The sequence below is a fragment of the Bos indicus x Bos taurus genome, chromosome 5 (assembly GCF_003369695.1).
Source record: "Bos indicus x Bos taurus breed Angus x Brahman F1 hybrid chromosome 5, Bos_hybrid_MaternalHap_v2.0, whole genome shotgun sequence".
Taxonomy (NCBI): Eukaryota; Metazoa; Chordata; class Mammalia; order Artiodactyla; family Bovidae; genus Bos; species Bos indicus x Bos taurus.
In genome coordinates this window covers 91,081,651-91,106,481 of record NC_040080.1, presented here as the reverse complement: position 1 = coordinate 91,106,481, position 24,831 = coordinate 91,081,651, and the positions used below count along the sequence as shown (strand labels likewise).

At 43.3% G+C, this 24,831-nt stretch overlaps 1 protein-coding gene across 3 annotated transcripts in view; it reads right to left on the bottom strand.

Moving 5' to 3' along the window:
• Positions 1 to 3,000: 3,000 nt before the first annotated feature.
• Positions 3,001 to 24,831, bottom strand: part of DIP2B (disco interacting protein 2 homolog B) — a 229,803-nt gene continuing 207,972 nt past the window's right edge. For 2 of the 3 annotated variants that reach the window (XM_027542839.1, XM_027542841.1), the window contains 12 exons: positions 24,606 to 24,727; positions 23,252 to 23,363; positions 20,800 to 20,909; positions 20,186 to 20,316; positions 18,133 to 18,301; positions 16,864 to 17,034; positions 15,819 to 15,880; positions 14,899 to 14,956; positions 13,218 to 13,292; positions 11,378 to 11,555; positions 8,538 to 8,661; positions 3,001 to 7,023 (listed from right to left, as the gene is read on the bottom strand). In XM_027542839.1, the coding sequence (XP_027398640.1) occupies positions 6,771 to 7,023; positions 8,538 to 8,661; positions 11,378 to 11,555; positions 13,218 to 13,292; positions 14,899 to 14,956; positions 15,819 to 15,880; positions 16,864 to 17,034; positions 18,133 to 18,301; positions 20,186 to 20,316; positions 20,800 to 20,909; positions 23,252 to 23,363; positions 24,606 to 24,727 (1,565 nt within the window). In that variant the 3' untranslated portion in view covers positions 3,001 to 6,770. The remainder of the gene's footprint in view (positions 7,024 to 8,537; positions 8,662 to 11,377; positions 11,556 to 13,217; positions 13,293 to 14,898; positions 14,957 to 15,818; positions 15,881 to 16,863; positions 17,035 to 18,132; positions 18,302 to 20,185; positions 20,317 to 20,799; positions 20,910 to 23,251; positions 23,364 to 24,605; positions 24,728 to 24,831) is intronic. The other variant, XM_027542840.1, reaches the window with a different exon arrangement.

The window sequence follows — 24,831 nt, the reverse complement described above, 5'->3', positions numbered from 1 at the left end:
TCCATTTTTTTATATAGTTTCTATTTCTCTGCTAGATTCCCTGTTTATCCACTGTGTGTATATAAACATATAATGTTTGTATGTATTTTTATATATATATAAACAATGGCTGATTTAATGCTGTTGACTACTAATTGTAACATCTCAGTGGAGTGAACTTGCAGTTGGTATCTATTGACTGATTTTCTTTTTCCTTAAGTGTGAGTCATATTTTTGTTTCTTCAGATTTCTAGTAGCTTTATCATTGGGATGGATTATATTCACTTACAGAGTGATTTTTATTCCAGAAGGCAGTTATCTGAGAGGGCTTAATTTCCAGTCTCTTTCCTCTTCAGTCATGGACAATGGCTATAATTTCTGCTCAACTCTTTCAGCTTCTAGCTGATGCTTTGCTTCACCAGGAACTCTGGATTTTTCTCCACATAATTTTGTTTAGCCATTAATCAAAGATTTTCACAGATTCTACATGCAGGTTTGGAGACATATCTTCTGGGGCTCTCTCGCTTCACAGATTTTTCATCTATCTTCTCTCTGGCTGCTCTGCCAACCTGGAACTGTCCTTTTACACCATAAGCCAATAGACTGTGGCTCTTTACTACTTAAGTTATTTGGAGTTATGGGGATGTCCTCAAACAAAATGTCACAAACACACAGATATCACCTATTGTACTTCATTTTTCTTTTTTCCTTTTTCAAAAGTAGTTATTTCTATCTTTGGGAGGGTTAATCTGACCGTGGTAACTCCACCATTATCAGACTCATGATACTGATTTTTATGTTCATCTTGTATTCAGCAATCTTGCTAAATTCCTATTTGTTTAAATTTTTATTAATACATTCTCAGGACTTCTCTGGTGTTTCAGTGGCTAAGACTCTGTCCTCCCAATGCAGGAAGCCTGGATTCGATCCCTGGTCAGAGAACTAGATCCCACATGCTGTATTTAAGACCTGGTACAGCCAAATAAATAAATATTTTAAAAGATTTGTACATTCTCTTGTATTTTCTACATAGACTATTATATTGTCTACAAATATTTATGTTTTTCTTCCTTTGTATCCAGTTCACATAACTCATTTCTTTTCCCCTAATTATGCTAGCTATAAACTCAAGTACAATGCTGAATAAAAACAATATATAATGAGTATCCTTATCATAGTCTTGACCTTCATGGTAGTGCTTCTGAAGTACCACCATTAAATATATTTTACTGTAGGTTTGTAATAGATGATCTATTAAAGAAATCTGTAATTTCTCTTTCTGCTATTTCATTGCTGGTGTATTGAAAGGCAACAGATTTCTGTGCATTCATTTTGTATCTTGCAGCATTACCAAATTCACTGATGAGGTCCAATAGTATTCTGATAGCATCTTAAGGATTTTCTATGTATAATATCATGTCATCTGCAAACAGGAAACAATTCCATCTACCATAGCATCAAAAACAATAAAATACCTAAGAATAAATCTATCTAAGGTGGCAAAGGGCTTCCTTGGCAACTCAGTGGTAAAGAATCCACCTGCAATGTAGGAGACACAGGTTCGAACCCTGGATTGGGAAGATCCCCTGGAGAAGGAAATGGTAATCCACTCTAGTATTCTTGCCTGGGAAATCCCATGGATAGAAGAGCCTGGCAGGCTCCTAGAAGGATCCCAGAGTCATACACGACTTAGTGACTAAGCAACAACAAGAAGTGAGGCAAAAGTCCAATACTCTGAAAACGGTAAGACACTGTAGAAAGAATCTGAAGCTGACACAGATGGGAACATAGACCATGTTCTTAGATTGGAGGGGTTAGCACTGTTAAAATGACCATATTACCCAAGGCAATCTACAGATTCAATGCAGTACCCATCCAATTCCAATGGCATTTTCCACAGAACTTTGGCACTGTTGAGCGCTCCCTCCCCTTTGAAACTCATCCTAGAATTTCCATGCCTAATCTCCTTCCTAGTTTGGACCCTCTCTCTCCAGCAATTCCTTCTCCCTTTTGTAGATTCTTCTTCCTTCAGCTTTTAAAGGCTCATGTTCTCTGTGGCTCCATTATTAAGTCTTGTCTCACTCTACAAGATCCTTCTTGGCACCATCATCCACTTCCACGACTTCAATTACCACTTTTAAAAGAACGTCTCCCAATACATAGTGCTGGGCCGGAGCTGTCCTGCTGTTTCTCTCCCTCTAGCATCAGATGTCATCACAGTGACTTCTGTCTAGTGAGTTAGGCACTCAATAAATGTGTGTTAAATTTAAAAAGTTCTCAGCTGCCTGAATAATTTGAACTATAATTCAAAGACCAGTTTCAGTGTTGGAGATTATGCACAATTTGATAAAAACTCCTAACAAGTTTCTTGAAACCAGGAAATGGTAGCACAAATGAAGTATCACCTTAGAAAAGCTGCAACCCAGGACTTCCCTAGTGGTTCAGTGGTTAAGAATCTGCATGCCAATGCAGGGGGCATGGGTTCGATCACTGGTCTGGGAAGATTCCACATGCCACAGAGCAACTAAGCCCGTGTGCCACAACTATGGAGCCCACGCGCCTAGAGCCTGTGTTCTGCAGCAAGAGAAGCCACTGCACTGAGAAGCCTACACGCCACGATGAAGAGTAGCCCCACTTGCCACAACTAGAGAAAGAATGCTCACAGCAACGAAGACCCAGCACAGCCAAAAATAAATAAAATTTTTTAAAAAATGAAAAGCTTAAACCCACATCAATTACAGATTTTAAAAAAATTGACATGTATGCTCAAAAGTTTAAAACTACAAAATACCACATGGGTAGGAGGAAAACTAAGCTATAATTGTTCCAGACAAAAGGCTTATTCATTTTCAAAATGACTCTCTGCTGTTCCTCAATCTGGCCTCCTTTTATAGAACTGATTTGCTATAACTCTGGATCTCTGTGTTCATTTTCCTAAGACCTCTCCAGCCGTCTTTGGGTCTTACTATCCGAGTTAAAATAAAATTTTATTAATTCCAATTTATCAGCTCTCCCAACATGTGAAGCATTAAACACAATCAGGCATCAATATTTATTAACACAAGACAAAGGAAACACATTCAATGAGTTAATAGAACACTGTCCAGCCAGATGTTAAATTTAAAAATGTATATCTAGTCTAATTTCAAATAAATAAAAAAAAAAACTTTATACATAATTACACAGTACTATAATTTGAATCTGACACTGGTAAATATCTTGACAAAAAATAAACAGAACAGCATTTAGGACTAAAAAATTATTCTTATATCTTTACACTCTCTTCCTCTGGACAAATAACATGGCCCATCTACATATACCTAAACCAGAAATGTTGTATGAATGATAAAGAAAAGGCTTATTGTGTATTTGGAGTACTGCAGCTTGCTCCAAATACTCTTACATGAAAGCAGACAGCAAAAACAACTCTAAGGCATAGATCATGTTGGAGTTTGAGGGTGAGGTGATAACTCCTCATTGCTTTAGTCTAAAGATTCCTGGATATTCAAGGAAAGTTAATTTATTTGGCCAAGATATTGAGCACCATGCCTGGGGCAGAGACCTTAAGACAACAATAACAACAAAAAACCTAAGGCCTCAGGCCCTCTGTTGATTCAACAAAAGCATTAAGCAAGCATTGCCCAGGGACTAACATCAAATAGACGACCAATAGACAGGCGATGGTCCCTCCACAGCCTGAGGCAGCACAACTTCAGGAGGACCTGATACAGGGGAGACAGGGGCAGGAAGGAATTGAGCTTCACTGGTGGCTTCACTGATGCCCTTAGCATGCTGGTCATCCCCAGGGTCTCATTAATGCAGGAGATGGTATTTGTCCTGAGGCAGCCCCTCCCTGATCTACCCTCCTTACTTTGGCTGAGAGGCAGAGAGGTTCAAAAACTTTCAGATGAATAGGTTCTCTCTTATTTGAAATGAGGGTTTGCTATTCATTTAGGTCCCCCTCCCCCCGACCCAGGCATGAAAAGCTAGACAGAATGTGTCCCCAAGTTTTGGCAAGGCCTTTGGGGCCTGTCTTAAGAGCCAGTTCTACCATAAAGGTTCTGCTTTAACATGGCAAGACTACGAGCATTGTGTCATCAAGAGAGTTTTCTTACCAAGTCTGCAACAGACTAGGCATTGGATCTGCAGATGATCCCACAAACACATCTAAATTAACGACTAAACTCTCTTCCCCTTCCAGAGGAAACTTTTCCCCAAAGACACATCTTAGCTTTCTTTTCCACTAGCTTATTCTGGCTTTGGGGGATAGGCAAAAGATAAAGCAGCCACAGGGCAGAAAGCAAAAAGATAACAATAAACCAGCGGCCTGAGGAACTACCAAACTAGATAATCAGCCCCTAAATAACCAGGAATTGGGCATACTATGAGATTAACGGAATATTTCATTTGAAGGAATGAGTATAGACCCTCACTGTCCAGTATGGTAGCCAATAGCCACTCGTGGCTACTGAGAACTTGAAACATGGCTAGTCTCGAATTGAGATGTGTTTAATACACACTAGATTTCAAAGATATAATATGAAAAAAAAGTTAAATCTCTCATTAATAATTTTTTATATTGATCCCACATTGTAATGATAGTACTTTTGATATACTGTGCTAATAATATATTAAAATCAACTTCACCTGTTTCTTTTTACTTTTTAAAATGTGGTTACTAGAAACTTTAAAATGACAGACATAGCTCACATTTCATTTCTAGCAGACACCCTACCCTGTGCAGTAAGAATTCTGAAAGCAACCTATAGGACAGACTCTGTCTTTTATATCTTTTTCTTAGAACTTGTGGATCACGGAGATAGGAGATCCTCAGGATCCCTTGCTTTGATTAGTGACTCATTAAAAACTCTTTTTAAGAAAGTTACTTTCCAAATAAGCAGGCTGTTTTCTCTGCAGACCAAACCATTGCTAACTGGGTCTGGGACGTCTAACCCTAATACAAGTGCTTTTTCCCTGTACATCCTAGAACCTTTCCCACCGTGTATAATGGAACGTCATCCAAAATGCTGAAGAGAGATCTGGAACTGGAAAATGTCAAGGTCTTCCCTCTGTGGAGAATGAGTTTGGAGGAAAAGAGGATTATGTAAAAGGAAGTCAATAAAGTGGCTCTGAGTCATGAGCCTGTGTAAGGGCAGCCCCCAGGAGTGCTGCCGTGGCAAAGGGTCTGGTCTTTCCATTATAAACCTTATTTTCAGGGTAATTACAAGTCTTAAAAATTGTTTAAAAACATATTTAGTTTACATGATGTTACAGTGGGGTAAATAATATGTATTATTAAAATAGTCTAAATAAATATTTACACAATAGATCAGAGTGGGTCAAAGAGAACCATTCTGATTTAACAAGTTAACTCTGTTCACTTTGAGTTTTTTTTTAATTTTTAAAAATATTTCTGTAAGAAAAAAAATAATAAAATTCAACTATATTCAAATACATGAAGTATCAGACCAAAGAAAGGAAACCGAGCCAGAGGCCACACTCAGTCCCAGGCTCCATCTGCTCGGCCTGGGCACCACAGTTATTTCAGAAGGGTTTCTTGCATACATTAGACTTCCCCTATTTCAGCATAAGCCTGGCTGTTTTGGCAACCCAAATCGGTCAGTTCTGAGACGTGGAGTCGTGAGGCCTTAATGCCTTCGCGTGACTGTCGATCCCACTGTCTTCCCAGCCTACGCTCTTGTTCTTAAATCCCTGCCCTCGTGAACTGGAAGCACAGGGGATGCTCTTCAGTTCTCAGAAAAGAGAAGCTATCTGTGTAACTGCAGACACAGTATACAATGGGCCTGGAAAAGAGGAAATTCTAAATTCTTGTGTAGTCACTCTACATGTGAAAGACTGTTTCAACACTGGGGGCCAGAGTGAGTTACTGTGGTTCCTTAGAACTGGGTGGGATCTAATGAATCTTAGCTTTTCCTAACATTTGATTTTTCAACTGAGATTTTTCCGTTTGTAGAAACAGGCTGAATTCTTAAAAGCTTAAGCTGATTCTGGGAATGCAAGCCTAAAAAACAAACATAGGCAGCTTCAGTTTATAAAATATACCAGCCAACAGAGACATAGTACAATGTGCAGCAAAACCTGCAAACGATTTGCACTTTGTAGTCACCTATTCAATTACACTGCACCCAGAGAACACCGAGATTCTCTCTCAGAGCAGCAATGTTTCTACTTTAGTTGTTACAACTATACAAGCCAATTCTTACATTTTTTAGCTGAATTATGTGTATTCCTATTTACATGTTTAAAACACTGGTCAAAATGTTTTACAGTCAAGAATTATATATATAAAGTAATTCTCATACTCAGTGGGTTATCTGATTTGCTTATGGGTCAACTGAAAGTAAGCCGAGTAGTTCCATGTTAAACCCGCAGTGTCTAACTACGGCAAAATGGCAGATACAGTACAGAGCGGGGGGCTGCGCAACTCAAACTACCCCCTTCGTGTGAATTCATCAAACGCCCTTACAAAATTCTAAAACGGCATTAGATAAAAATACAAGTATCTACAACAGATGAAAAAAATGCAACATGCATGTAATTGCTTTAGTAACGTGCTGCTCACGCTATGTCAAAGCTCGTGACTAACAGACTGTTAACATTTTTTTCATTTGCCACCACAGAATTCCCCTCTCCTGTGTGTCCTGTGATGGCAGGATCCCACAGGATGAGATGAAGGATATAATGTCGCCATCTCAGCTTATTTCACATCAGTCGCAGGTCTCTGGCTCCCATGGTTTTGCAGGGCGGTCCCTGCAATCCCAGGAGACTGGTTACATGTTGTAGGCCACATAGATGGGGTCCAGCTGGTCGGCCAGGAAGCTGTCCCGGAGGTGCATCCTCTGCTTCTCTCCTCTGGAGTTGATGGGGATGACGCCTGGGTCCACCACGACCACCACGCCCACAATGAGGTAATGCTCCTCCAGGACCACGTTTGTCACTAAAGGAACCAGATCCAGCGCCTCCTGTTCAGAGCCACACAGTTCCACGACCACCACGAGCAAGTTGGTCCACGTGAACACGGCACTGCAATTTCAGTGGTGCTCAGTTAATGTGGCATCTTTCACAGCGTCTGCCCACCACTTACCCTCACTGCCCCGAGAACTGCCTTCTCACTTGCACCCAACCAGAAGGCTCTGAGCCACATGTGTAATGAGTGGCCTTGCCCCTATGATAACAACTGATTGGTTAGACCATTTAAAATCTCTTGGGCGTCTGAAAGTGGGACTGAAAAGTTGTTAGCTGGTCGCCTGAGCTGAGGATGTGTGGACTGGAAGGTGCTGGTGTAAAAGGTGTGCAGAGACATACAGGGAATGGCTTTTCAGGGAGGAGAGAAAGAACGGAGGGGATGCCCACCGGCTCTAGAAAGCGAGGAGATGGTGGTCCCCGACGGCCTTTCCACCTGTTTCTACCTTTCTTGAGATTTCAGAGCTGTTTAGACTTCTAGGAGCCTCTGAGATAACCAATGAGGTGTGCTTTCTATGACCTCTATTTTGCTTAAAAGTTGTTTTGAAGAGAATTCTTGATATTTGCAACACAACAGCTTTGACTAAGATTGCTATCTGTAATCTAATACCAAACAGGAAGGGAGTCAGCTGGCCTCTGAGCTCAGCGCCCCACTCAAGTGTCTGTCCCGTCGCGCCATAAGGCACAAAGTCGCATTTCGTTCAGTGGGACTGCTGGGTTGGAAGGTATGGAACTGACTTGTGTTGTGCAGTGTTGAGCTGCTTTAAAAATAGATTCCAATCATTAAGAAAAATGTACACAATATTTGGTTGCATCAAAAGTCAAATGCTTAAAATTAGGGGGTAACCATGGCACCCAACTTTTCTGCACTGTTCTTAAACTTCCTTGTTCAGGTCTGAGGAGAGACTGACAAAAGCAAGACAAAAATTTGGAAAGCATGAACAAACCACTAAAAGAACCGTGGCTACTTTGCATGAATTCAAAAAAAAAAACAAACCTGAGGAAGGACACACCAACTAAAATATGAATAAAAAGAAACTGGGTGGTTTCTGTGTTGTCAAGAATCCAGGACGAAAGCCAACAGTTAAAAATGACAGAATTTCAATTTAAAGAAATTTTTAGTCAGCATGAGGTTGGATGGTTCTTTATCAGGGATAATGAAGGGGGAATTCCTGCCCAGACAGGAAACCTGGACCAGATAATGATAATAATCCTTTTCATCTGCTGACCAGTTGATAGAGTATGAAGCACACTCTCACTTGATCCTCCTGATCAGGAAAGCAGCCACCATGGCAGCGCTGGGCCTTCCAGATGGGTCTTTTGACCCAAAAGTCATGGTTCTTCCCATTAGCCCCACCGACTTTCTAGAGGTGGATGATCAGTTAGGTCGCTTCCAGTGGTAAGATCCCGTCATTAAAAGGACTCGGCCCCAGAGTGGGTGCACAGAGCCCATCTCCACAGCTTGCTCCCCTGGGGTCCCACATCTGTAGGTGTCTCTGGTACAGCTAGATGACTAAAGATCAACTTCAACTTATTGCAGCTGAGGAGAGACCTACTCTGTGCAGAGGACTTACCATTCAGCAATGCTCCTGTGGATCCGAGACACTGAGGTCTCAATGTCGATGGGGTGGTACCGCAGGCCTCGCAGCTCCAGGGTCTCGTCCAGAGCGCCCACCACATATAAGGCATCATGACGCTCTGATGGGGAGAGAAAGAGAAACTTAGTGTATCAGATATGTGGGTGTGACATATCACTGGAGTTAAGAGCCCAGAGTTCAGACTGCCACCACATCACTTGGTGCCACTGCTCACCAGCTGTGTAACCTGGAGCGATTAAGTCTCTGATCCTGTTTCCCCTCCGTGAAACAGGGTAATAATAAATGGCTGCTATGAGGATTAAATTCACAAAAGGGAGTTAGTATTATGATGCTTGGTTCATTGTAAGTGCTGAAGAATATTTGCTGTTGTTCAGTTACTAGGTCATGTCTGACTCTTTGCAATCCCATAAACTGCAGCATGCCAGGCTTCCCTGTCCTTCACTATCTCCAGGAGTTTGCTCAAACTCCTGTCTATTGAATCAGTGATACCATCCAACCATCTCATCATCTGTCGCCCCCTTCTCCTGCCTTCAATCTTTCCCAGCACCAGGGTCTTTTCCAGTGAGTCAGCTCTTCCCATCAGATAGCCAAAGTATTATAGCTTCAGCATCAGTCCTTCCAATAAATATTCAGGGTTGATTTCCTTTAGGACTGACTGGGTTGATCTCCTTGCTGTCCAAGGAACTCTCAAGAGCCTTCTCCAGCATCACAATTCGAAAGCATCAATTCTTCAGTGCTCAGTCTTCTTTATGGTCCAACTCTCACATCTGTACATGACTACTGGAAAAATCATAGCGCTGACTAGGCAGACCTTTGTCAGCGAAGTGTTATTTCTGCTTTTAAATACATTGTCTAGGTTTGTCATAGCTTTTCTTCCAAGGAGCAAGAATCTTTTAATTTCTTGGCCACAGTCACTGTCCACAGTGATTTTGAAGAATATTAGCTCTTGTTATTCTTATTACTACCATGTGCCAGGAACTGTGCCCAGTGTGGGGAGTAAAGATGACAAAATACAACACCTGCTCTAGAGATACTTGCCGTCTAATGGGGCGAACACACACAACGGGTGTCCCATGGGCGGACAGCAGATGGAACGTGGCAAACCCAGTAACTTGAATGTGGATGAGGGACAAGGGGAACAGAGGACACCACCTTCCCCTCCCCCGACTGCCCCCAAGCTCAGCTCAAGGGTTCAGAGAAGGAAAAGCTAAAGCCACCTGAGCTTTTAAGGATAAACAGGAATTAGCCAGATGATGGGTGGGGAAAGAAGGAGAAGGGAGGATCTGAGATGGAAAAGAAATGAACATATGGTCATTGTTTCTAGATGTCGTTAAGGAATCCATGGAGAGACTAGTCCTGGTTATTAATAGGCTTCTGATCCAGCAGGACGTGGCAGAAATTTCACTCCTTTTTTTTTAAAGACTTTATGCACACACTGTACACACAGGCTACCTGGTTTATGTCTAAGAGAAAGAGAATGATTTAGCTAGGTCTACACAATGTTTTGGGCTTTCCAGGTGGCTCAGTAGGATAGAATTCACCTGCCAAAAAGCAGGTTTGATCCCTGGGTCAGGAAGATCCCCTGGAGAAGGCAATGGCAACTCACTCCAGTATTCTTGCCTGGGAAATCTCATGGACAGAGAAGCATGGAAGGCTACAGACCATGGGGTTGGAGTAGCAAAAAGTCAGACACGACTGAGCAATTAAACAGTAGTAACAACAGAATGATGTATTTTCAGGAATAGGAATAGTTCTGAAACATTTAGCAAAACAAAGTGCTAGAAGCTGTGGAGACAGGAGGGTAAGGAAGGCCAGTCACATAGATGAGCTGACGATTATAGTAACAAAAACAACAGAAACACGTAGCTAATGACTAGGGAGTGCTTCCCCTGTGCCAAGTAGTGCTCCAGACACCTGAAGGCGTCATGTAATTTAATCTCACATCACGTCCACAAGACAGGAAATGTCATCACTCCCACTTCCCAGGTAGGAAACTGAGAGGCTGACTGAGTGAGCGCTCAAGGCCACACAGCGAATGGCAGAGACAGGCTTCAAAACCAGGACACCCAGCGAGCTGTGCTTCCCCTGCCTGCAGGACGCCTGAGCCTGCTTCCCCGTGAGACACGGAGTGACTGCAGAGCCGGCCAGCAGGGAGCAAATGAGGGGACGAAGGAGAGATGACCTGGCTCCATCCAGCTGTTCAGTCCGGTGAGTGACGCATCCGTTCTTGACGTGTATGATGCACGCAGTGTAGAGGAGTTTTAAACGGCCATTAATGGTGGCAGGAAGGTTGAAGCCAGGCCTCTTTACCAGGTGGACAGGACTGGGGGCTGCTTACCCCAGAGCCCTGCCAAGCAGTCTTGTGAGCCGCCAAAGGGCCAGAGCGCTTAGCAGGTCAGCTCCTCTGCACTGACTCCTGCTCGCAGGGCTTAGGAACAGAGGAACTAAAGACGGGACACCTGTCTCAGGAGCCTGTTGAGGGATGCATAGCCCCACAAGGCTGCTGAGAGGCTGTATCCTGCCAGGGGCATTCACCCATCACCAGGCATGTCTCTACGACTGCCTGGCCGAACTATCCTGAGGTTCAGCTATCCTGATGCTGACACAAGGCCCTGGCGTTTACTTCCTGGGTTCTCTTCATAGGACAAAGTCTTACTGCAAAGGAATATAAAGTTATGGGTGGGTTCTAGAGTTGCAGAGGGGGAATAATTCAACACATATACTCCACAATGCAAAGGCAGGCTGCAGAAGGCCAGCCTGTACTAGGGGCATTTGAAATGCACAGCAGGACAAGGGGGAGGAGCCGGTGAAGGTACCTCCAGTGGCTGCTGTGAGCTCCGTCCGGCGGACAAAACCCAGGTATCCCGTCCGAGCCCAGAGGGTCTGGGCAGCATCCCCAAAGCTGAGGCGGGTGTTGAAGTGGTCAGCTTGCAGAGTCTCACTGTCGTAGATGGTATAATAGCCGCTGGCTGTATGGGGACTGTTCACCCAAATCTACAACAAGAAAAGGGTCACATTTGGCCAGAATCAATTCAGTTCACTTAGCACAGAATATGTTGATTTTCTTAACCTCATTTTTATAGTAACCAAAAAGTTACAACAATGAAAGCAGCTGCCAGTTACTGAATTTACCATGTGCTGAACAGTACTTTATAAACATTACCCCCATCAGTCTTAACACACACGACATGACAATGCCATCTGTACTACCGTCACTCCCATTTCACAAATGAATACTAGAGTGTGTCGCCACTCCCTTCTCCAGGGGATCTTCCCGACCCAGGCATCGAACCTGGGTCTCCTGCATTGCAGGCAGATTCTTTACCATCTGAGCCATCAGGGAAGCCCTTAAGTAATTCACCTAAGATACAGAAACTAAGAGACCCAGATCCAACCTGGAGGCTACGCTGCCTCCTTGGCTCATTTCTCAGCCTCTTTCAGAGTCTCACCAGCGCACTGAGGGATCATTTCTGTGCTTTAAAACTAAGTTAAAAAGCCCACAGGAAAACACTATAGGGTATTTGGATTTACAATGTAAACACAGCAATAGCCAGCAATAGTAATAACACGAGTGTTTGCTGTGTGACAGGCACTGTTCCATGTGTATACAGATACAGATATTAATGCATTTAACTGTCACACAATTATACTAGGTAGGTGGCATTATTATTTACAGTTGAGGAAACTAGGCCCAGAGAGCTTGAGTAACTCGTGCATTAACAAGAAGCTGGTAACCGGCAGAGCCTGGTCATCTGGCTCAGTCACCTGGAGCCCTGCTCCCGGTTAGCTGTGAGATAAGAGCAGTTTTTTTCTCAGAGATTCAGAAGGAAGAAAAATTCAGTCTTTTCAGTGATTTTATAAGGGCTTTCCAGGTGGCACTGGCAGTAAAGAACCTGCCTGCCAAAGCAGAAGACATATGAGATGCAGGTTCAATCCCTGGGTCGGGTAGCTTTCCTGGTGGAGGAAATGGCAACCCATTCGAATATTCCTGCCTGGAGAATCCCACGGAGACAGAGCCTGGCAGGCTACAGTCCATGGGTTGCAAAGAGTCAGACATGAATAAAGCGACTTAGCATGCACAATATTTTTATATTAATACAAAAATGAATATATTTTGCAATAAAATTTGTATAAATCTTATTTTTAAAAATACTTATTTTATTTGGCTGAGTCCAGTCTTAGTTGAGGCAAGTGGGATCTTTAGCTGTGGCATTCTTAGTTGCAGTATGTGAGATCTAGTCCCTGACCAGGGATCCAACCCGTACCCCCTGCACTGGGAGCAAGGAGTCTTAGCCACTGGACCACCAAGGAAGTCCCTGTATAAACTTTAAAAATTCAGTTATTTGTGGCTCCTTTTAGTTCCACTCCTTAATAGATGGGAGCACATGAGTTCATCCATTTTCCTCTTCAGCCAAGGGAATGTCAGTGGACGAATCTGGGACTAACTCTAGCTTGCGTGCCTCAATCTTCTCTCCATCCTGGTCTCCATCTCCCCTTCTGCCTCATTTCAGTTTTGAGCCTTACAGAGAAAGGTGAAAATTCTCAAACATTCACCATGAGGGAAAAACTAAACCCACAGCTTCCTGACTTCTAGAATGTGAGCCCTGGGGTCTTTCACTGCTGGCTTTTCCGAATCAAGGGTAGAGTTACACATACCTCTCCCAGGTGAGAGTCTCCAACGGGCCCTTTGGTCTCTGGATTAACAATAACTACTTTCACTCCAGGTAGGATCTAAGAATCAAAGAGAAAACACAAAAGTTGAGTTCCATCAGATTTCATGACCTCTAATAAATGCAGTTTCCACTTCCTCCCTCCAGTGAGGTAAGGGAGTGCACACGGGCCAGAGCTGAGCTGGTACTCACAGGATCGTCCTCAGGGGACAGAAGTATGTATAACAAGATTCTGCCTCAAAACTAAACTGGGGAACCCACCTGTCTGCCATCTCCTCAAAGGTGAGAAACCGCAGACCAGTGGCGGCTCGGCAGGCGAGGGGAGAGACGTCACGTGCCCGCATCTCCCTCGGAGGGAGAAGGAAGCAGCAGGTGCTGGCTGAGGATAGCTTGGGGCTTCTTCAGACACCCATCCTCTGTCCTAAATCTCTCTTTTCCTTGGGTTTCTAGCATCAAGAAGCTCACACATGTAAGACCTCAAGGAAGGAAGTGGAAGGCCATTCCTGCTTGTGTGGGCCAGGAACTGCTCTGAAGTCCCTCAGGTGCTCGCCGCCAGTGGAGGCAGAGGAAGAGCTGGCAAGATGGCAAGAAGGTCAACCCAACTCCACTTGGAAGAGTTTAAACAGAGGAGTGAAACAGGGATTTCCCCAAGGGGCTGAGCCACGACTGCACAGGTGGGGCTGGGCCCACTGTTTTCTTCCCTATGTTCTCCTTGGCCTTTCAGAATTAGAAGGGATGCTGAGCCATCATTACTCTCTCTTCAAAAGGATGAGAAACTTGATAGTTTATATGGATTGATCTGCTCAACGTGAGTAAACTGTTCAAAACTGTTATGGACTGAAACCTATATGTTGAAATATGACCCTAAAGTGATGGCATTAGGAGGTGGGGCCTTTGGGAGGAGGTCAGGGGTCTGCTCTCATGAATGCAATCCATACCCTTATATACAAGACTCAGAGATTTCCCTGCCCCTTCCACCATGTGAGGACACAGCAATAGGACAGCCATCTAAGAACCAGAAATCCCTCATCAGAATCCGTGGGCACCTGGATCTTGGACTTGCCAGTCTCCAGAAATGTGAGAGAGAAGTTTCTGCTGTTCATAAGCTGCCTGGTCTATGATATTCTGTTAGAGAAGCCTGAATGGACTAAGGCAATAACAAAATGTCTCCCTGAACAATTTAAAGCCTTATTCTCATCTAAGATATCACTCTCAAATATCTTTAATCTCTTCCCCATTTTGATTTCTCTTTCAACTTTAAGTATGTGTATGTCTTCCCTGGATCTTAAGCCACACCCCCCATCTGTCAGCCTATCTTTCCACTTGTAATATTCATAAAGGTAGAACTGGCTCTTAGTGCTGCTCATTCACCTTGAGTATAATGAACATTGAATTCAGTTGGTTTGTCAAATAATATGTCAGTAGGATTTAAAAATAAAAATCTATGAAAATTAAGAAAGTTCAAATCTAGTATTCTTCTTATTTATGTACCCATATGAATTTGAAAGTATTGGCTAAGTGAAAATTGTTGAATTATCTCCAGATGTCAATTCAATTCAGTCTTGCCCTGGGTACTAACACGTATATTATATGGCTTCAGGTTTCTTTAAAACTACTTCTCCACACAGGTGACACACACCTTCCCAATGGTTAACACAACAAATTACCTTTCCAGACTCTGAGAGGAGCAAACTCTGGGGGGCACCCCGTTCCACAAGACGAACCCTGTAAAAGAACAATATTTACTACATATGAGCCTTAAAAAAAAATCCACCACAGCTGTACACTGTCCTCCCAAATCTCTAATCTAGTAATAGCTCTCCTCACATTAGTGCAGTTTCTCAAACGCAGCATCACTGACATTTTGGGTCAGATATTTTATTGCTGTTTTTTGTGATGCGCTATCCTGTACGCTGTAGGATGTTTAGCAATATCCCCGGCCTCTGCCCACTAGGTGTCAGTAGCATCCCCTTGTCGTGACAATCCACATTTCCAGACGTTGTCCTTTGGAGGGCAAAGTCTCTCCAGGCTGAGAACCACAGCACTAGAGATGTTCTGCCTGTGCAGGCTGGGTCAGCGCCATGGGCCTCACCATGAACACAGCCTAAGTCAGCGGGACCCAGAGACAGGTCCCAGAGCCCGCAACCAGAGCTCCCCTGCGACGCAGCTCCAATTCACCTGTGGGCTGGTGAGGAGGAAGGCGTTTATTCCTATGGTTCAGATAGAATGCTGTTTCAAAAAACCTACACTGTCTCATTTATCTTATCTCAGTTATTTTTAGACTCCCAGAGGATAAGAGTCTATCCGTTTCAGTGTAATTTACGTCATATGTCACAAAATACTAGTATTACATTTTAATATTAAGGAACAGTGCAGCCACCATGAGAATTAAAAGCTTTTCTCTTACAAATGTAAATCTTATTAGGTATTAATAATGAAAATGAATTCCTTCCCTTTTTTTTACCCTCCTCCCCACAAAGACACAAACAAAATGAATGAGGTGAGGGGGACAGCTGGCTTTCTTGAGGCTCAGAAATTTATATGCTTAGGAATGCCAACAGGAAACAAGCTTAACAAATCTACTTACCTGTCATGTCTTAATGATTTCAGATCTACGTATACAGTAGTTGGATCAGGCCCTGAGGTTCCCTGAAGAAAAATAAATCAGTGGGTTGTTTATTTAAAATTAGCTGAATGGCATCTCCATATGTTATATTTTCAAGTCAAGATATAGATAATTTAGTCACATACAGGAAAAATTCAAATTCTGTTCTGAATGCTCACCCTGTCTTCAACCAGATGGGCCAGGGCTGTAGTCAACACCTGAGAGAAGACTCCTGGCCAGCTTTCTCCTCATCTTTCTTTCCTTTCTTCCCCCAGGAGAGGAGGCTGGGGGCCAGAGCAGCACCGAACGGTTACCAGGGTGAGGAGGGTCCTCATCCCTGGACTCAAGGCAGGGGTATGACAGACCAGCATCCATGGGACTTCCAAAACCAACATTGGCCCAAGCTGGGCAGGGCGCCCACAACGGGGCTCCAAGGTGAAGCCTTGTGACGCTGCTCCAAAGTCACCCAACCCAGACACAGAGGACCTGAGCGTGTCTACCCAGCTATGCCACCTTCTTTGACTCTCACTCTTGTCCATGCCTGTTATTTGCCTTATGAATGTCCCAAGCTATAGAAAATTATATTCCACTCTTCTGTTATTTTAGCCTCTTTTCTATTATTTACCCACCAAGATAACATGGCAAAATTGCCATCTGGCTAAAGAAGAGAACACAAACTTATTTGTGCTTCCTTTGCCAAAAAAAAGAAAACAATTACAAAGGGTAATATACAAATAAAATTCAAGTAGGGTTCAGAAATCTTGACTCATGTTGAGGACCATAAAACCACTGAGAGTAAACATTTACATTAGCACTCAACTGCCTGGCATGGCTCCAAGAGACTGGCACCTAGAAACTTGGTGGTTCTACAGGACAACCTTGTGAAGGACAATACTATCATCTTCCTTTTACCAATGGGCAAAATCAGGCACAGTGAAGTCCAAATAAGGAGCCCAGAGGCCCTCGGTGGGTAAGCAGCAGCCGACGCTCTGAGTTCCCCACACAAATAAGATATCATGACAGTCACCTGCAAACATATTGCTACGTTGACTCTGGATCCAAAAGTGGTGCTGACAGCCCGCGGGGACAGACCGATGTCCTTGAAGAGCTTGGAGAAGGACTGCTGCAGGGCAATGCGGGGCCGCTCCTCAGCCACCACCACACACGTTCGGATGCAGGAGAGGTTGATTCCCCGGGTCTGTAAGACACCGCGTTGGGGGGGTGGGGGCGGAGGCGGAGATCAGTGGGGTCACAGAACCACTGGATAAGCAATTTCATCGCCCTGCCTCTCTGGTCAGGAAAAGCCAAGGAACTGTGTGCTCTCATCTCACACACACAAAGAAAAGATACCTTTCTGGAAAAACACCCAGGCATTCCTCTAAAGTCATTACCCACAGGTTGATTTGCTCATTCTCTATTTCTTTCCTCTTTCGTCTACAACTCTTAGGTTTTTCAGCAATATATTTTTAATTCCTCTTCATTTCTGTACCTTAGATTTCTATTTCAAAATGGAGAGATGGGACAAACAGAAAAATAAATTTAGCAACATTGAGATCTAATCTCATCTCTTTTTTTCATTCTTAAGGTCATGCTGCTGCTGCTGCTAAGTCACTTCAGTCGTGTCCGACTCTGTGCGACCCCTCAGACGGCAGCCCACCAGGCTCCCCCGTCCCTGGGATTCTCCAGGCAAGAACACTGGAGTGGGTTGCCATTTCCTTCTCCAATGCATGAAAGTGAAAAGTGAAAGTGAAGTCGCTCAGTCGTGTCCGACTCTTAGCGACCCCATGGACTGCAGCCTACCAGGCTCCTCCGTCCATGGAATTTTCCAGGCAAGAGTACTGGAGTGGGTGCCATTGCCTTTTCCTCTTAAGGTCATACTTCTCTATTAAAGAAAATTAGGTGTTTTCTGACTCTCTCATATGCCACTTAGACATATGATCACTGGATACACTCATGAATGAGTGAGCCTTATCTATGGAGGAGGACCCAGTCTCTAACATCCTCAGGTTGCAAATTCTATTAGGAAAAATCCTCTTTCAGTTCACAGTTTCTGTTCATCTTCACATACATTTCTATTCAGCCTCCTAACCAGCTGTACCTTCTTTTCCACAATGTGTGAATCAGATCAAACTCTAAAAGAGTGCATTAAATTAGACAGTGAAAGAGATACACCTCTTGAGGTTTACAAATACCTGTTTGGATAGAAAAAAGCAGGCAGGTATGTCTGGCCAGCCCTACAAGGCGGGCATCGCCACCTTTTCTCTCAGGACCGGCTCCTTGTATAGCTGCTTCTTACCTTCAGCACCTCCACCTGGTTTCCAAGCCCTTTGGTGCAAAGCTCCATCACTGAATAAGAGCAGAAGGTGTCTCTGATTTTGTACTGGTTGACCGTGGAAAGCCAGAGGAAAAGGTTGTTTTCCAACTCCATAGGAGGAATTAAGATGGACTGGTGACCTGAATAGACACTGCAATGAAAAAAGGCAAGTGCTAATGTGATCAGTTCATCCTAGAATATCATCGAGTCAACAAATATTTACTGAGCACGAAGGACAGGGGAGGGTCATATTAGATATAAAGGCCTAAGAATCAGCCTGGTTCCTATTCAACTCATATGACACAATAACTACAGAACAAAGCAGACTATGGAAGGTGAACACTGAGATGTGAAGAAAGGCTATCACGATCACAGAGTGAAGAACAAGTCCTTCAAAGTGGGCAGGTGTTTCATTGAGTAGGTGACAGCTGGGCCAGGCTTGAAGAATGAGCAGGAATTTGACAGTGGCTGGAGGAAATGAGGAAGCTGGTGAGAGCTCTCCAGGCAGAAGAACAGTATATGCAAAGGCACGGAGATATAAAATTACATGGTGTGTTTAAGGTCATCAGAAATGGCATTCCAGTGTTTGCCTGGGGAAGTGGTGAGAAGTGAAGGCAGAAGGGCCAGGGTCAAAATGCGAAAGTACTGAACACGAAAGAGTTTAGAATTTACCAGCAGACAGTCACTACAGCTAGAAGTTGGGGTAAAGCTAGCTACAGGAAGTGGGGCATTAGAGACATGAGTCACTGAAGGCTGACAGTTAGGAGAGGCTGCAATAGTCTAGGTGAGAGAGGATAAAGGCTTGAACCCCACCAGCACACCAGGATACAAGTGTGGATACAAGGAAGGAATGGCAGAGTCACATCATATGTACAATCTCCAGCCATGAAACCTCAACTTCCTAAACCTTGAATATATATCAGAGTCACTAGGAGTCCAAGAATCGTTTATTAAAAAACATACTGGACAGGGGCTTCCCTGATGGTCCACTGATTAAGACTCTGTGCTTCCACTGCAGGGGGAATGGGTTTGATCCCTGGTCGGGCAACTAAAATCTCACAAGGGAATGACTTTATCTATGGAGGAGTCCCCAATCTCTACTATCCCCAAGTTGCAAATTTCTATTAAGAAAAACCCTCTTTCAGATCACAGTTTCTGTTCATCTTCATATAAAGGTCATTTCTATTTAGCCTCTTACCAGCTTTGCCTTCTTCTCCACGATGTATGAATCAGATTAAATTCTAAAAGAGATTTTTTTTTTTTCCTGGAAAGGCCAAAAAAACCCAAAAAAACCTGGAATTGTGGTCTTCACCTCCGGAAAACTCATTAGTACATCTAGGGAAGCCTCACTGACTTTTTTTTTTTTAAATAGACCCCTAGGTGATTCTTATGTATAGGTAAAAATAATGGAGACAAAGGATATGACAGTTAATTGGATGTGTGACATAAAGATACAGAGTTGAAGATACAGCCCAAGTTCCTAGCATGGTTCCCCAAGTGGATGACTCCATCCTAAGAAGGAAGGGAACACAGAAGGACGATGCTGAGTCACAGGTGTCTGTGAAGCATTCCTGGAGATGCTCACCAAGGAGGTGGAAAAGCAGGTTGAGATGAGGTCCTTGGGGGGAGAGTGGAAAAAGCTGGGATCTGTTCTTTCACAAGAAACAATCTGGCCAGTGTGCTACCTTCCAGCCACATGCTGTCACCCATCTCATTACAGTCCTTCCTGCCAAGCCTAGGGGGTATGTCATCCTTCTACTTGGCTCTGATTCTAAAATGAGGACGGATGACAGGATGGAGCACAGGAGAGGTAGAAAGATCACAGCCCTTTTGTCTGAGGCATAAAACTAACAGAAAAGAGGGAATGCAAACAAAACCAGACAAACGTCAAAGACGCATTAGGTGCACAAATTCCAGGAAACACCAGCACTTTACTGAAACTTTACCAAATTAAGGGAGCACATGGAAGGATGGGATGGTCACAGCCTCAAAGATATCCCCATGCATTCTGATTCTTTGCTTTTTCCATGCCTACCTGCAGAGACACCAGAGTGCAAAGCCAAGTCCACAGTAAGGGTCAAGGCAGATGGCAATCTGCCGAGAGGAGTACAACTCACACTGGAGCTTGATGGCTCTACAGAGAGCATTGACCGCAGAGTGGGACATCTGGAAGGTAAGGAACACGGAACAGGATGGAACTGGCATCCCACAGGCAGAAGAGCAGCTCTAATGATAGATTTGAGAAGCTTCAATTCCCTCCACCTCCTCAAAATGACATGTATCTTTTGTTGCTTCAAAATGCCTAATCTAACTCAAGTTAAATCTATCTGTTCATTTGTCAATATTGAATCTTATGAAATATATATTTATGACTTCATACTGGCTTTAAATGCAACTTGCTTTATCTATTAGTGTTGATGCTAGGTTCAGAACACTTCGTGACACAAATTCCTTGGGATAACTTATTCCGGAAGAGCCAATGCTTTTATTTAAATATAGCAGAGGCCCTTGATCCTCCGCCTACTGGTCTCTGGTACGACCAACTGGCCTCTCCATCTGAAGTCCCTGGGGCAGTGGTCATCTCTATTTTTTGCAGACCTGGCATGTTACCAGCCTCCAGTGAAAGTAAATATATCCCGACTACTCTACCTTCACTCCTGTGAGCATGCCAGTTGTGGAGACACTAAAATCAAGATATGCCAGCATCTCAGGAGTGGGTGGTTTATAGAGCTGAGGTAACCGTTTCCTGGGTAAATCATCTGCAAAGAAAAAAGAAAACCCAATGTCAATCACACACATTGACAACAAGGTCCTACTGTGAACAGGGACTATAGTCAATATCCTGAGTCCTATGATAAACCATAATGGTAAAGTGTATATGTATATATATATATATATAAACTGAGTCACTCTGCTCTAACAGCAGAAATTAAACACAACACTGTAAATCAACTACACTTCAAAAAAACCTGACACGCTGGAACTCAAAAATCATTGCTATTCAGTTGGTCTTCCATGGCTTTGCTAGAACCACATTTAGCTTCTGAGATTTGCTGAGGCTTAGGGCTTCTAGCATTTAACCAGCCAGCTCACACACATCACTCCTGGAGTGATGGGATGGGGTTGAGGGCACCACTAGACAATATAAACAAGGAAACTACATCAGGTAGATGTATTTAGCAGAAGACTAGTGAGCGGTACTATAACACAGTAGCCGAAAACTGGCTAAAGAAGCAGGCTGCCAGTGTTCAAATTCCAGCTGTGCCCCTCATCAACAATGTCATCACCTTGGTGTTAGTTAACCTCTTTGATTCTGTTTACTTGTCTATAAAGTGGTAATAAAACCTGCCCTCACTGACCTGTTAGGAAGTTAATTCACATAAAGCACTTTAAAACAACTCAAGAAGCTTTCCTTGTTGTTATGCTGGTTTCAAGTTCAAGTTTGTTATTTAGTTTAGTACACAGTATAGTAATCACAGTCTGCTTTAAAAGCTGGATGGTTTTTCTCCAAGTTAACATGACAAATTTTAAGAATGACAATTTAGAACTGGGAATTATTTCCCTTTGCTCTTTTATGATACCTCTCCTCTCTGTCCAAATCTGTATGTGGAATCCAAGGATATCAAGGATGTTTCTGGCCCTAGCCATGCCTCCTTAATGGCTCCTTTGGCCTCCAATCAAGAAACGATTCTGACGCTTACTTTTCAATCTCTGTGTCACTGGGCACTCATCTCTGGCCAAACCAAGATTGTCTCTACCACCTTCCACCCAGCTCCATGCAGGGAAGAGCTGCTCCAACACTGAAAGAAATCCTTCTGCTGTTTGTATCACAGCACACATTTCAGGTCTTCCTAAAACGTGATTGAGTCCAATAACCACAGTAGATTATCTGCATCGTTAACACCAATGCAATCCACTTGTGTTGAATACTATATAAATGACTACTTACAGTTCAGCATCTGGACAATAACCATAAATAGATGTCATCCCTGGGTTTACATCCATATTAATTGTTCTTGAGGTGGATACTATGTAATACTTACCTGAGAACTGGTAGGGAGGAAGTTAATGGTTAAGCGACTGGGAAAGGAGCCAAACTGACTGGGTTTGAATTTCAGCCATTGGTTCGCCAAAAAGTTCATTCGGGTTTTTCTATAACATCTTATGCAAAAACCCCAACGAACATTTTGGCCAACTCACTACCTATTTAGCTTCCCCGTGCCTCAGCCTTCTGATCTGTAAAATGAGGATACAACTTGCGTCTATCTGATAGGCTTGGTATAGGAGGAAATGATGTTATACATGCTAGATGACTGCCACACCGTAAGGGCTAAATAAAGTTAGATATTGTTGTTATGATGATGGTGTGCTGGTGCTTCACATGATGTCATTAATCTTTACAACAACAGGAAGCAGCTACGAGTAACAAGAGGATGAGGGTTTATACTTGTCTGCTCGACTCCAAAACCCACACTCCCCTCTCCACTACCATCTCCAGCCACCCTAGAGTCCCACCGCCTTCTTTAGTATGAGCACCATTTAAATTCATACACTTCATGGTTTTCAAAGTATTTTCATATTATGTTGCATTTGATATCCCCAGTAATTATGTGAGTTATACAAGGGTAGGTAGTATTTTAAGACAGGCTAATCTCAGCCAAGTTTATACAAAAAATGAGGACTGAAGCTTGAACCAGAACCAGGCCTGCTGATTCCTAGCCCAGTGCTGTTCCAACTCTATCACATCTGGAAGTCAAAGGTCAGATCTTCTCAATGCTTTATGCAGCCCTGTATGTCTATGGTCACATCTGGCATAAACACCTAACCACACTATTTGATGATGCCAAGAGTATGACAGGAAGACATGTTTTGTTCACAGAGTTCAAGCACAATGTGATCTGCTTCTTTGGATCTGGTTGTTGCAGCATCCAGTGCTTTGGTAACTCAAGCTGAGTGCATATTAAGTTTTGCATCTGTCTTAGCAGGTGGAATGGGCTGCAGTGGAAGAGCTATGTAAACATCTTTGGCATGAGAATCCAGGAAACCTCGGGGAGTGAATATTCTTGCTCTTGCAACGACCCTGGAGAAATCTCCCTTTCACCTGTGTCAATGATAGTTGGCCAGGTTTTCACGTCCACGGCTGCTGCTGCCTCTCGGGACCTCAGTAACCTCATTAGGGTCTGTGTGGTAAGAATGCAGGCTGCTTTGCTGACCTAGAAGACAAATGGACAAAAATAAGCACCAGGAAGTTTAGCCCTGTGTAGCACTATGGCACTGGTTGCAGATAAAAGCAACTCGCACATCCAACTGGGACAGGGCAGTACCAGCCTTTCAAAGAACGCACACAGGACAATGGAAGTCAGTATTCCCCTTACGTTTGTTCTGAAAATACACTGAACTAGAATGATGGACTTGTTCACAACACAGCTTACTATTTACAACAGTGATTCTCAGATATTCCATGGTCACAATCTCAGGATGGACCCCAGATCTATTGATTTCATGAAGACCATAATAAAATAGAAACATGGATTTCTGTGGTACTCAGGGAATGAGAGGTGTCAGAGGATCATCTCTGAAGCGGGTACTGTTTGCAACAGTCCAGGGAGTGGTGAACTGCACTGGACCTAGAAAACATATCCTGAACTTGGTGGACTCTGCAAGCTCACAGGAACCAAGCTCTCCCACACATCTGCACGTGGAAATGCAAAGTCACCGACTTCCCTTACTACTCAAACCGTGTCGGTGGAAGGAAACTCCCTTCCCTGCTGCCCCGGCCTACTTTGCACACTGTAACCAGGGCGTCCTGCTGAACTGAACTCTGTAGAAAAATCATCTGTGGTGAATGTGGCTTCTATACTGCAGGTTCCAGCTGCTGCCAGAGCAGCAGTTCTTAGAGAAACAAATGTTACATCAATTGGAATTTTGCAATTTGCTTTAAAGTACATTAGGATATGATGCAATACAGATTTCTTTCACTGTCTTCAATTCTCATTTCCTACAGAAACATCTATCACTTTCAGAGCAAGATCTGGACACCTTTTTAATAATATACCAAATGATTTTGTAAGACTAAACCCCCAAAAAGTGACCTTCCATCAGGAGAATTCAGTTTGGCATCTAAAATTATCTTGGTTAGTATGCAGGAAAAAATATTAGAATTTTTGTAAGAAGAAAGGAAAAAAAACAAGTTTTATGGAGAACTAATTACTAAATGGCACCTTCACTTACTTCCTTAATGTTTATGATAAAAACATAATCCTGTATCTCACCAAAAACAGCTTTTCCATATTTCTTCACTAAAAATGCTGGTCACTGTGATCAGATAAGGAAAAGGAGGTACTTTTCAGGAGTTAGATTTGACTTCTTGACTCAACTAAACTGGAAAAGAGTAAGGATCCTTAGTTGTCTGACTTGGGGCTTTATGAGATGTGGACAAGCAAAGTTATACTTACGTCAACAATCATGCGGACAGTGGGCAACGTGGCTGTGAGGTTCTGAGCATGAGGGGGTCTGACAGTCACAGGTATGCACCCCGCGTACAGACAGCCGTAGAATGCAGCGATTAACTCTATGCCTGCAAGACACAGCCAATTAGCGGCCCGGTTTGTCACTGAGAAAGCAAAAGGCAGAGTTTCCAAACCTAGCTTATTAAATCGTGTGCCAGACAGGTTAACTAGA